Here is a 14,902-nt window from a genome sequence, read left to right on the forward strand (position 1 = left end):
AGGAGACCAATTTCCCATCCCTCTACTAATGTGGGACTTCTTAACACTTACCTTAAAAATTTCCCTTTATTACTTGTTCTTTTACATTTTTTTCTTTTTGTTTCTTTTTCCTTTTTCCTTTTTCTCCTCTTTATCATTACTAAGGCCATCAAATCACCATTACTACACCTCTCCCGTCAATGACCTCTTCATTCTCCTCCATTCTTGCCACTTCTATTTCCATCACGATTTTCAAGTTTGTTTTTTTCCACTTGTTTTCCTTCTCTTTTTTCCTTTCCATTAAACCCACTTGAATCTATATCTACGACAATCATTATTCAACAAATTTGAATCTTTTATTTTAAAAAAAATAAAAAAAATCAGACATTGCTAAATGACTATAGTCTTGTTCCATTAATGCTTTCTGATAATCAATTTTCTTGTCAGGTCTTAGTTGTGTCTTCTTTATTTTCTTGTATAAAATGGAGAACAGAAACAAATTTAGTAGGTTATTTATGGTGCACGTTAACCTGTGGCCCTGGAAGATGATATGAAAAATTAATGTACCTCACAAGATGGCTTGTTTCACCTGGTTGGTAGCTAGGGAAGTAGTACTAACTCAGGACAATCTAATGAAAAGGAGAAGACAGCTATGCTCCAGGAGCTTTTTTTGTGAAATAGAAACAGAGACAACAAACCATCTCTTCCTCCATTGCAGAGTGACTGAGAAATTGTGGCGGGTCTTCTTGAATTTGAGGGGCATCAGCTGGTCCATGCCAAGACACACCTTAGATTTTCTAGCATGTTGGAATAGAGAAGGGATTATATCAGGTCACAAGGAGAGATGGAAGATTGTCCCTACTTGCATCTGGTGGACAATTGGAAGGAAAGGAACCAGAGATGCTTTGAAAAGAAGAGCATCCCTTTCCAGAGTATGAAATTGAACTGCATTATAACCCATTATTTTTTGTGTAACCATGTCCTCCCCAAAGTGGTGGAGGCTATTACTCACTTTTTAGATTGGTGTAACCATGTCCTCCCCAAAGAGGTAGAGGCTATTACTCACTATTTAGATAGTTTGGAAGGGATATAGATGATAGATCTTTTGGTTTTGCTTTTTTGGTTTTGCTTATTGTATACTCCTAATGTAATTACTACTGAAATACACCATTGGTGTATTGCTATATGTTAACTTTCTCAAGAAAAAAAGTGTGTAAATGAATTTTTCAATTAAGTTTAGTGTGCAACTTATACATTCTCCCATCTCAAAAATACTACTCCCTCTGTTTCAAATTGAGTGACATGTTTTAACTTGGCACATACTTTAAGAAAGTAAAGAAGACTTTTAAATCTTGTGGTCTGAAATTAAAGATCTGTCAAATGTACCAAAATGTTCTTTAAACTTGTGGGCTTAACATGTGGAAAGTTGAAACTAAAAAGTTGCTAAAAGGAAAAGGTCATTTTTTTATGGACTAAAAGGGCAAATAGATCAAGTAAATTAGCATGGACGGAGTAGAAAATAAATGGTGCATTGTTAGCACAAGATAGAGACATGCTTTATGCCTATGCCAAAATAATGACTTATGTTCTCATTGAGGTGAAATAAATAGCATTTCTTATCTGCCCCCAAGGCCTAGCTCAAGTGGCAAAAGGTGGAGGATTTGTGGCTTAGGTCGCAGGTTCAAGCCCCACACCATGCAAAGCGAAGCCCGGTATTTATGTGGAGAAGGGTAGAGGGGCGGGCCCATNGTTTTCCGCTCTGTTTCTATATTCCTTGAATGTCTTCTACTGTCTATCTTCTTGAAGAGTACCAAGGCTTCCTTTCTGCACCCCTCAAACTCAACCCCGAATTCTTTGCTCAACTTGATTATGTTTTGATGAACCCACAGTGATACATCCATCTCCCCGTCACTTTCTTCTTCAACAGATTGGAAGTTAAGTGGCTCTGCTTCTTCACAGTTGCAGAAATCTTCCTCATTGCAATTCACCAGTTGCATATTAGAGCATAAAGTGTCAAACTCCGAATCTTTTTCTTCTTCAATAATTGTTACTGCATCAACATAATCCTCTTCCTCTTCCACTCTTGTGAGTTCCGCTATATATTTTGGTTGAGATTCTGTGGATGAATTTGCATACAGATCGCCATTCTCGTTGTCGAAAAAGGTTGAGTCTGTGGAATTTGCTTCAATCTCGACTAGCATGGGGTCTGCCTTCGTTTTATCTATGTCTTCTGATTTTTTAAACTCCAGGAATTGGGCCTCATCATAGTTTGGGCCTGTAGGAAAAATCCAAACCCTTTTATCTATTGTATCAGTTTTCAGAAGACTCAAACCTGGTCCAGTCCACTTAGTAGAAGATTTCTTTTTTGTGTCACAAGGCCCATGGCCCACGCCAGCTGTTAATTTTGACCTAGATCCCACGTGTTCAGCCTGCTCCATATCAGCGATAAAATCACTGATTTTTTCCCCTTTCCCATCTATTATCCAATGGTCCTTGTCCCTCGTCTTCTTCGTCTCCTGCAAGACCACTCTCGGCTGGACTTCCGGCCAGATCGGAATAAAGTAAGCTAGATCCTTATCCACAATCTTTACTTCTTTTGGAACTGTTCCCCCATCACCCTTTATTTTCAATCTTGCCCATTTTAGGTGATTCTTCAGAGAAGTCTCTTCCTCTGTTTCCAGCCAACCTCCACACTGATCTCCAATGGCCTTGAATATTTTTCTGTCCATAAGTGAAGTNACCAAAAAAGAACAAACTAAGAAAATTCATCCTAATCTTTTGAATGGAATTGCTAGTATTTTCAAAATGTCTTGAGTTCCTCTCTTTCCATATTGTCCACAAAATACGTGTTGGACTTTTTTTTGCGACAAATAAGTTAACACGCATGATTAAAGTAATCCATTCATCTAGTCCCATTTACTGAACAAGCTAAGGTTTCTAAATAGTTTCTTTACAAGTCAATTCCCATAAAAAGTAAAAAGAATAATTGAATGGTATCCAGCCATGTACAGAAGCATCATATGCTCACATAAGTACAGAAAAAAACAGGAAAATTCATCTATTATCTACTCATTGATTCCTCATGAGAGCTAAGCGCCCATTTGGATATGCGAGATGAAATGATGATATGAAATCATATGAGATGAAGTTGAAATTCTGTTGGACATGCAATTTGGATTTTTAAGTAGTATTTTTTGCTCATAAACATAAAAAAACCAGCAAGTTACAAAAAATTATCAAAATTGCCCTCATTCTTTATACAATCTTACCAAATAAGTGAATGTTCATAACAAAAGTGTAATACACTATCACAAAGCTATTCTAAAAAAAAATACAACATTTATTGATCGAACTTTAGTTCAACAGTAAAGTAAAATTGAGCATGAGACATTTACCTACCAACAAATATAACTTCTTTGTAAAGAATTACTAAATAGACATGTGACGCAAATGAGATAGCTTTGTGTAAACAAATAATATTTATGTTGGTGGGAGTAATAGTTATATACTTATATCTGATATAAATGGTTTAAAGATGGATAAGAGTAATAATATCAACTATATATTTTGTTTACAAATAAATTAATAGTCGGTAGATACAAAATGGTGGATTTATTTTTTACTAAATATAAACTTGTGGATCAATTTTTGTATTGGAAAAATGTGAAATCAGAATATGAAATTCTCAATTCAAGATTTTTGGAGATTTCAGGATTTCATCTCAAGATTTGAAATCATAAGATGAAATTGCATGTCCAAACATTGATTTCATCTCATGATTTTTTCAAAACACGAGATGAAATCGCATGTCCAAGCACCTACTAAGAATAGACCGCATAAGTACAAAGGTTTACAGTATTTTTACAGCCGAAACAAAAAAGATCAAAAAGAGAATATAAGAATTCCACCCTTCTAGTGATCCGACATGCTACAAGATGTCATTAATTTCTTTGGTTTTGTTAAATTTTGCTTAATGACATCTTTTTTCATTCTCAAAAAAAGATGTCATTAAGCAAAATTTAACAAAACCAAAGAAATTAAAAGAGTTTGATAGGTGTTGAATTGTGCAACCATCTCATCTAAGCTTAAGTTTTTAAGGTGAACACATTTTAATCACTTAATAATGTCTCAGCACGCCATGTCACATGTGGCTTGATTCTTGTTCTTGGGCCAAGCATAGGAGATCTATTTCTATGGTAATGATGTTTGAGCCCAACATTTTTGCCAGATCTACTATCATATTGAAGTGGGAGATCATCTCGTTATATTAGAAAGAGCACAATTTTAATTACTTAACTTTCTTATATAATTGAGAAATCTTAAGGGCTAATGGCGCATTCGGAACTCGGAAGAGTAAGCCCGTCCCTATATCTTTCTCCACTTAAATGCCAAGCTTTTGTTTATAGCATGGTATGAACCACGTGCACCTAACCCACATTGTTCTCTTACCATTAGATTGAAAGCTTCAGGCAATTATTTAATTATATTATGTCTCAACAAAAACAAGATACCCAGTGAATTATATTATGTCTCAACAACATACCCAGAGAATTATATTATGTCTCAACAATAAAAATTTCAGTTGAAAATGAAAAGGTAAATAGGAATTTCAAATTGCCCTCATATTCTGGTAATACCTGCAAATGTTTTGATGCAGCCTATCTTGTAGTTCAATGAAGCTATTGTACTTAGCCTCATCAAATGTTACACCTCTTAAAACAGCACATACAACATATGGACGAATCTTGGATGTCTAGACAGGGAAAGACAAATGTCAATGCAATATAGTTTCTTTACCACATTTAATGGTTGTAAAATACTTAACATAAACATAACTTTAGCAAGTAGTACCTCTGTTTTCACACGCATTTCAAGCATAGATTCTTTACCAATATTCGCCACCTTATATGTTGGGATCGGGTCAAGCCCATTAAATATTCGAAGAGCTTGCGCTAGTCCTTCAAGACAAAGCAAATCATATCTGCAAATGAAGACATTTAAACATTTCTAAACAACTCCACTCCACTAAAGTAAACGAAGTGCAATTCAAACACTCTAAGCATAATCAAAATCTCAATATCTTTCTACAAATTAAGGAAAATTGATTCTGCAATGTAATTATGAAAAGCAGACAAAACCACCTGTTTGCTGGGACTTCAATTTTGTATATAGTCTCTCCATCATCTTCCACTCCCTCTTCCTCCAAATGCTTCTCTTTTCTCTGTATTGCTTTTTCTGTTGTCTACAGTTTTTGCACATCAATAAGCTCAATAGGTAACCAACAACCAAATAAATGGATCAAATAAACTATCCGAAGAGACAAAAACACATACGACTATACAAATTACTCCTTACATCCTGAACATTACTGGTCCAAATTATAACAGCAGTATCAAATTTGCTCAATTCACAACTTTTGGATATAAAGTTTACATAATTGGAAAACCACAAACAACTTTACCAAATAACAAGTTTCATACAACATTGTGTTTCAATTAGACAAAGCATACAAAACAAAGAGAATAACATTTCTTCAATGTGTGAGTAATGCGAAGTTCAGTAGTGCTTACTATATCATCGAGCTCAATACCAAACTGAAAGCACAATTCATCGAATTCTTCATCAGCTGAAAATTCATATAAAAAAAAAAAAAATTCAATCTAACAACGTAAAGTACTTTCATACGGAGCAGGAGATATATATATAAAGAGAGAAACTCACTGTAAGTACAGCCAAGGGCTTCGAACAGACGGTCTCTTCCAACGCTAACGGTTGGCATGGTGGCACCTGATTCTGAGAAAAGTCGCGGCGGCGGCCGGTGATCAGATGCAACCAGTGAGCCAAAAAATGGAAGGCGGCAAGGGTTCCGGCACAGTAGGTGAAGAAGACGAGTAACTTAATCTCCTTTTACATATAACCAATATTACTGAAAAGTGCATAAAGGTCCCTAAACTAGTAGAAAGTGAATAAAACTACCCTTAATTTTAATTTTTTATAATCTAAAATGTCCTCTGATTATTAAAAATGAACATATAAATGTGACCTAATTGTTATTATTTTCTTAATCCTAATTCCTATTCCTAATAATAAATAAAGTAGGATAAAAAAACATAAGAATTCTGAATTTCAAATAAAAATGTTGATTTGTTTTCTCTTTATCTATCTAATTTATTTTGGAGAAAATTCTTTGATATTTGTATTAGTGATGAAAGGTTGAAAGTAATTATGACTTTGTTAACTTGGGCATAAACGGCTATTTGAATTATGAATCAAGTCTTCTATTACATATATAATTTATATAAATATATTAATTAATGTGATTGTCACTTCAACAATTTTTATTTGGGCTAGTCGAAAATGTTGATTTGTTTATAACTCAATTATATAATTAGCGAAAAAGGATTAAAATGCACTTAAACTATGTGAAATTGAACGAAATGTCTTCAATTAATAGTTTAGTTCAAAAATGTGCTTATTATTGTTTAATGGGTCAAAAAAAATCCTTTTCTAAATAAATATATTATCATGTTCCTTTTTGACACGTTTTTTCCAATTTTAATTCGGAAAAAATTAAAAGTACTTCTTATTTCATTATTAACATATTATCGTTATTTAAATGAAAATTAATGACGAATTTATGATAATTATATATGACATATATTATATGTTAAGAGGGTACATGAATTTTTAATTATATTTTAATTGATAAAATGAGAATAAGAAGAACAAATTATGTTCTACATTTTTATTTGTCAAAGTGATTTTAAAGAAAGAGTAATGTTTTTGTTAGGAATAAGATGAATCTCAAAAGAAAAAAATTATTGATTCAGTAAAAGACATTTTTAACTCATTTAGTAATACTATAGGTATTTCTGGATCAAATTATTAGTCGTAAGGATACTTTTGGATTAAAAGTATTGATGTTAAAAATATTTTTGGATCAAATTATAAACAAATGGCATCTTTATTCATTTCATGTAATCTAAAAACATTTTTAATGTTTTTCCCGTATAATAAATGCATACTACCTTTCAGTGGTTGAATATGATCAAAAATAAAAACAAATCATCCAAAGCTAGAAATAAATATGAAAATTAATTATTTTTTCTCTCTTTAGATTTGAATTTATTTTTTTTTTCATAAAAGAAAAAATCTACCTTATCATATATTTATATAAAAGAGAACTCTATGCTCACATATGTGGCGCCACCACAAGCTAGAATTTCCTTTTAAATTTATTTATTTACAAAAATAGTCTTCCCCTTTCATGAAAAATGTGACTTTTATGAAGAGTTGCGACTTTTATGAAAAATTGTGACTTTCATGAAAGGTTGTGACCTTTTCGAAGGATTATAACTTTTTCAAAGAGTTGTGACATTTTCGATAAGGCACAATAAGCATTTGTTCACACTACCCTTTATTGTCTATAAATAGAGGAATTTCCTCTCATTTTAAAATAATGAAAATTCTGAACTTCTTTTTCTTCTTCTTTAGCACAATTAAATATTTGTGTACTTTGCTCCTGTTGAGTGGCTAACTAACGCCATTGTTTTTGTATTAATACACTTGTGAATAGAATCGTTCAATTTTGAGAGGATCTATTCCTTTAAACCCCGTGTACTAGAGGGGAATAAGTTTCTTAAGGGGACACCGTGCATTCAGTAAGCTCAATTTTTCCTTTCTATTTCATTCTATTGTTATGGATCATGGTATATTTTTTGTACAGTCATTAATTTATATTATGATATTAATTGTTGTTTTTAGTACATGTTTTAATTTTGTTGTTTATGTTTCTGCTTCTGCAAAATTATTGTTAGTATAGATAAAGATTATTTATTTATTAATATATATCTCATGTTGATGTTCATCTAATTTCCCAAAAATATGAAATAGTAACATTTCCTAGAGGCAAAAAGATAAATTATAAAATCAAATTAAAGATGATTGATTGAAGGATAAATAATAAGATGTTATAATTACCATTTTCCTTTACATTATCAATGTTTGTTACTATGTAATCTTGTATGTAAGATAATATAGTGTTTTAATTTTAATGATTGATAGGTTTTAAGTATTTTTTTTATAATTTTGTGATATTAAATATCCCACACGAAGCACGAATAATTTTACTAGTTAGAAATATAATAATATTTAGGTCGAACATATATGTAGTGAGTTTTAAAGAGAAGACAACACAACATAAAATGACTATTTTTTCTTTTAGTAATAAATTGAGGGGCAACATTATAATAAAATAGTCATGTAACTCATTATAAATGTTGTAATACTTATAGGAAGTAATTTCTTGTTTGTTTTTTTATTAAGATCAAAACGTTTGAATCTAAATAAATGTTGAATGATTAAGATATTATCTTTAGATATGAATACGGAATGATTACGACGGTTTATCTTCCAATGTCTAGATGTGCATATTTATCTATTTATAAACATAATAAATGTATAATTTAAATGAAAGAATAATTAACATTAAACATGTATAATTTTAACATAATAGATTATTATTTGAGAAAATAATAAAAACTTAAGTTAGTTAGTAACGGTGGATATGATTTAAAGTGATGATTATGGCTGAAGAATGTGTAATAATTGACAATATGTTGGTGACAGTTGGCAACAATGTTAATTGTGATTGTGAAAATAGTTACATAGGCAGTGGAGATTGACCATAGCGGTAGTAATGACTAATAATGGTAGTGGATGTAACGAGAGAGGTGACAATTAATGTAACTACAATGATGGAGGTGATAGATTATGTAGTAGTGACTGATAGTAATATTTGATAGCACCAATCATTGTCAATGATGATTCAGAATATTAAACAATCAAGACTGAATATATTGAGTTATTAAATATTAAATTTAAATAATATTTATTTATTTTATATAAACAATTTGTGTGGATAATAGTTTGAAAAGAGAAAAAAAAATGTGAATATTTCATTCTTTTTTTTTCATTCATTCGAATATCTTGCTAGCTAACATTTTTTCTTTATCTCTTTCTTCTGTCTACCTTATTTTTTTATATCACATTATTTTTTTTCACATTCTTTAGATATATTTTGGTATTTCTTTTAGTATTCATTTATATGATACAATTAAATAGTTTTACATATAATTATGAAATCTTTAGTTATAATTTTATAGTGCTTTCATACTATTATGATGGCTTATAGGGGTTCAAATTTTCAAAAAAATATCTTATGTTTATTCAATATCTTGCTCTCATAAATTTATAAAATACATGATAGCTAATTATAATTTAATTATTAAATATTATTTTTTTAATTTTTTCTTGTAATTATTCACAAGATATGAATAAACATATATAAATCATTGTACGTTATATGACATTACAAATGTTCACATTTAAGTTTTTATTGATTATAGTTTTGAAAAACTTTTTCAATTGAATAAATTGTTATATAAACAAACATAAAAATTTAGAAGTAGTACAAGTATTTAAAATAGAATTTATTTTTATCTGATTGAGTATGCCAACTAGAATTTTGTAGTACTATAAAATAGGTCTAAATCGTCAATATTAGAGTAATATTTACGATTAAGAAGACATTCAAAGTTATAATAATATCTTTTTAAATTTAATTATTTGATATAGTTGAATTTGAAATGTCTAAGAAGACGACTCAAATAATTGAAGATGGTTTTACAAAACCAATGTTTAAGCATGATTGATTGAAATTGAAGTTAACAAAATGCAACTTGCTCGGAAGCAAATATACCTTTTAAAATAGCCTAGAGTTTGAGATAGTTAGAAATGAAAGTATGAACCAAGCTCTAACTTTATATACCGAATGGTATAACATAATTTAGTGAAAATTTCTAAAATGACATATATTATACTAATATTTTCGAGTTATAGCAGTAGATTTAGACTTTCAAGTTATAACATTAGAAATTTCAGGTTGTAACAGATTATTAAAAAAAAAAATAATTTAATAATTAAAAACATTTGATTTGAAAAGAATAAAAAGATAAAAAAAATAAATTAAAATAAAACGTTTCTGAAGGAAAAAATGAAAAAAAAAAAACGGAGATAGGGGTGGCTAAATTTGAATTAATTTAAGATAATTATTAATTAGCATGAATTAAGGAATTTCAAACTAATTAAGAATATTTAGTTTCCTTAATTCACTCCAATTTGTTAAAATTAATTTAATAATCTGATTTTATTCATTTTTTTTTCACGTTTCTCTCTCTTCGATTTTCTTCCAGAAATTGTCACTGGCGACACATTGATTTTTTTTTTGTTTGAAAAAACATATTTTTTTTTGTGATGGACAACTACGTATCAATATTAATTAAACATGGCGGAAGATGGGTTGCTTCAGGTGAGTATTTTTAATTGTTTACCATTCTTATTTGGATATCAGTGAAATAAAAAAAAAAGTGAAACTGTAAATCGTCACTATATTGAATGTGATATGTTTTTTGTATATACAATACGTTTTTTTCATAATACTTATTAGTTGTTGTGAAATTGTAATATTAGTGATTTTCTTGGTAAGTTTCTGTTTTTTGGTAGTGGTTTAGTGTCACCATATTATTGATTATTGGTTTTTTTTCTTGGTAAGTTTCTGTAATATTATTGAGTACTAGTTTTTTCGTGAAAAAATAAATTAAATGTATAGTTTTGAATGAATTTGTTAATGTAAGTGTAATGAATTTGGTACGAAAGTGTATTCACTAATGTGAAAAAAAAGGTTATTTAGAATTTTGAAGAATTGTATGACAGTTGTTTTAACTTGATATGAAAGTATGTTAACTACTTAGTAAAAAAAGTTATTTTGAATTTTGAATAAGTGTATTAAAAATGTTTTAAGTTGTTATGAAATGTGAAATGTTATTGTTTATATAAGCTTTGTCAATTATGTATAAATTTGTGTGAAAGGAATGAACTATTTCTTTATTCTAAATTAAAACACACTTCATACAAATGTTATTCAAGTTTCATTCCAGCATAAACTATAGTTTAAAAATAGTTATAATTAAATTATATCATATAAATTAAATCAAAATCATATAAACATTGATAAAAAAAATAATATAAAAGTATGTTCATACAAATATTATTCATGTTTCATACACATGCATATACATAAATTTTAGTACTGCCATATTTATAAATAAAATTCACACCAATTTTATTCAAACATCACACCAGCTTTATTTGCACTGTTGCATTCATCAATCTATTTTCATAAATTTATCTAATTACGCTAACAATAATTTAACAATTTTAATACATTAATGGATAAATTGAAAAATAAACGTTCTTAATAGGAAAAATCTCAATTTCATATCAATATTATTCTAAATTTATACAAAACAGAGTAATTAAACAATTCATACAATTTTATTCACATCAATTTAATAATTCATACCATATACAAAATTAATAGACAATCCCACCAATGTTAATACACAATTCATACCATTCGCATACCAATATTGTATCAAAATACATACAAAATCCAACAATCAAACATTNTAAAAAGATAAAAAATAAAAAAAACGTTTCTGAAGGAAAAAATGAAAAAAAACGGAAATAGGGGTGGCTAAATTTGAATTAATTTAAGATAATTATTAATTAGCATGAAATAAGGAATTTCAAACTAATTAAGAATATTTAGTTTCCTTAATTCACTCTAATTTGTTAAAATTAATTTAATAATCTGATTTTATCCATTTTTCTTTCACGTTTCTCTCTCTTCGATTTTCTTCCAGATATTGTCACTGGCGACAAATTGAATTTTTTTTTGTTTGAAAAAACATGTTTTTTTTTTTGTGATGGACAACTACGTATCAATATTAATTAAACATGGCGGAAGATGGGTTGCTTCAAGTGAATATTTTTAATTGTTTACCATTTTTATTTGGATTTCAGTGAAATAAAAAAAAAAAGTGAAACTGTAAATCGTCACTATATTGAATGTGATATGTTTTTTGTATATACAATACGTTTTGTTCATAATACTTATTAGTTGTTGTGAAATTGTAATATTAGTGATTTTCTTGGTAAGTTTCTGTTTTTTGGTAGTGGTTTAGTGTCACCATATTATTGATTACTGGTTTTTTTCTTGGTAAGTTTCTGTAATATTATTGATTACTGTTTTTTTTTGTGAAAAATAAATCAAAATGTATAGTTTTGAATGAATTTGTTAATGTAAGTGTAATGAATTTGGTACGAAAGTGTATTCACTAATGTGAAAAAAAGGTTATTTAGAATTTTGAAGAATTGTATGACAGTTGTTTTAAGTTGATATGAAAGTATGTTAACTACTTAGTAAAAAAAGTTATTTTGAATTTTGAATAAGTGTATTAAAAATGTTTTAAGTTGGTATGAAATGTGAAATGTTATTGTTTATATAAGCTTTGTCAATTATGTATTTATTTGTGTGAAAGGAATGAACTATTTGTTTATTCTAAATTAAAACACACTTCATACAAATGTTATTCAAGTTTCATTCCAGCAGAAACTATAGTTTAAAAATAGTTATAATTAAATTATATCATATAAATTAAATCAAAAATAAATCAAAATCATATAAACATTGATTAAAAAAAATAATATAAAAGTATGTTCATACAAATATTATTCATGTTTCATACATATGCATATGCATAAATTTTAGTACTGTCATATTTATAAATAAAATTCACACCAATTTTATTCAAACATCATACCAGCTTCATTTGCACTGTTGCATTCATCAATCTATTTTCATAAATTTCTCTAATTACGCTAACAATAATTTAACAATTTTAATACATTAATGGATAAATTGAAAAATAAACTTTCTTAATAGGAAAAATCCCAATTTCATATCAATATTATTCTAAATTTATACAAAACAGAGTAATTAAACAATTCATACAATTTCATTCACATCAATTTAATAATTCATACCATATACAAAATTAATAGACAATCCCACAAATGTTAATACACAATTCATACCATTCGCATACCAATATTGTATCAAAATACATACAAAAGCCAACAATCAAACATTAACCTCATATCCATACACATTTTATTCATATTTCAAACAATTTTCACACATACAAATGTTTCGAAAACAACAATAAGCATAATGTGATATAAAAAAATCACTATTTTGTCTAATGTGAAAATAAATTAAAAAAAGTACTTCCCCTAACAACTTTTTTGTGTTTTTTGGATGTTGATATTTCTGATTCCTTCTTTTTTGTTGTACTTCTTGTTGATGGTTTTGAAGATTGAGCAACTTCTACATTTGTTTTTTTTTTCTTTTTTTTGTTTCACTAACAAAATCAGAATCAGATTCAGAAGGGGTTTCAACAATTTTCCCCTTCCTCTTCTTCCCCTTTTGATTTGCCGAAGTCGCCCTTTTCTTTGCTTCATTTTTTTTCTCTTTTTTATCTTTCAACTGAGATGAACTACACATCGCCGGAATTTCAACAATTTTAGGTGGGGGGGTTTGAGTTAATATATTGAAAGTTGGAACAAGAACTTCATCAATAGAAGTTCCTTCAACCGATCTGGCACTCTTTCGAGGCGTTTCAATGTGTTTCTTAGACATGATGATGATGAGAAACGTAACAAGAGAGACGATTGTGGAGTTAGGGTATTGGGGTTGTGAGAAAGATTGGATGGACGGTTGTGAATGTGGTGTAGTGGAGTGGTGAGGAAGATGGGAGTGAAAATTGTGAATATGGGGTAGTGGGGTGGTGGCGTGTAGAAATTGATAGGCGTGGGTGGGCGGGGAACTGTGATTGGTGTATGAGATATTTGGAGTGTAACGGTAAACAAGGAAGTCTAATCAATGTAAATCCCTAAATTCGTGTAACTGATAATTTCAATTTTAAAAAAGGAACTGCAATTAAATTAGTTAGCTATTAATAATTAATAATATAAAAATATAAAGAGATTAATCATTTTTAAATAAAATTGTAATTGATTTTCAAATAAAGTTAAATTTAAGTTATATGTTATAACTCGTAAATAAACTGTTATAATGAAGATTTTTTTAAGAGTGTGTTTAAAACTTGTAATATTGTCCCTTAAATGTGTGTATGGTGTGATTTTTCCCATAATTTATTATTGTTGGAAAACAATATGCACAACGGAAGCACAGTAGAATCATACTACTTACATGAATAATAGACAACACATAATTTATGCTAAAACACATAAAAATTCTGAAATTAAATTCAAGATTTATCTCTTGAAGGGTGAACATAGATACCTTCAAGCGAATCCACAAGCTAATCCACAAACTGGACGATAGTTCTGCGGTCTTTTACAGTGATTCCAAATTTACTTCCGAATTCTCATTACTTGGATGGGCAAGTATCGTATATAAAACTTCTCTTCCTTCAAGGGTTAGAATAATCCCTATTTATAGAGATTTCTTCCCAGTCCAAGGAGGAGAAGAGACACACCGTCTTTCCTTAGAATAGAAAAAGACGTATACTTCTCCCTTTCCTTAAAATAGAAAAAGACATGTATTTTTCTATTTTCTTAGAATAGAAAAAGATATGTATTTCTCCCTTTCCTTAGAATATAAAAAGACACATAGTTCTCTCTTTCCTTGGAATAGAGAAAGACGCATACTTCTCTTTTTCTTTAGAATAGAGAAAGACACATACTTCTTTTTTTTCCCCTTAGAATAGATTCTGAGTTCTAGTTAAATATGGACACGGTAGAGACTACATAATTAACTGCTGAGGCTTTCTATTATGAAAATAATTCCAAATAATTAATTTGAACTATTTTAACCATAATAAATTACAAATCATTCCACTAGAAATTCGTAATTGCACTCCTCTATTTATATTTCAAAACTCCCCATTGAACGCATATGTAGTTCTCCATGTTAAGATTACAGATACTAGTCAAT

General features: G+C 29.0%; 1 protein-coding gene across 1 annotated transcript; it reads right to left on the minus strand.

The window, feature by feature from the left end:
- Positions 1-4,578: 4,578 nt before the first annotated feature.
- On the minus strand, positions 4,579-5,880 carry LOC125850189 (phenylalanine--tRNA ligase beta subunit, cytoplasmic-like). Its single transcript, XM_049530069.1, has 5 exons — positions 5,701-5,880; positions 5,550-5,605; positions 5,121-5,221; positions 4,831-4,960; positions 4,579-4,732 (listed from the first exon to the last, which is right to left on the minus strand). Exons 1-5 carry the CDS (start codon positions 5,756-5,758, stop codon positions 4,589-4,591), a joined length of 489 nt encoding a protein of 162 aa, XP_049386026.1. The 5' UTR covers positions 5,759-5,880; the 3' UTR covers positions 4,579-4,588.
- Between the last annotated feature and the right edge of the window lie 9,022 nt (positions 5,881-14,902).

This window comes from Solanum stenotomum, unplaced genomic scaffold, assembly GCF_019186545.1.
Source record: "Solanum stenotomum isolate F172 unplaced genomic scaffold, ASM1918654v1 scaffold1482, whole genome shotgun sequence".
Classification (NCBI taxonomy): domain Eukaryota; kingdom Viridiplantae; phylum Streptophyta; class Magnoliopsida; order Solanales; family Solanaceae; genus Solanum; species Solanum stenotomum.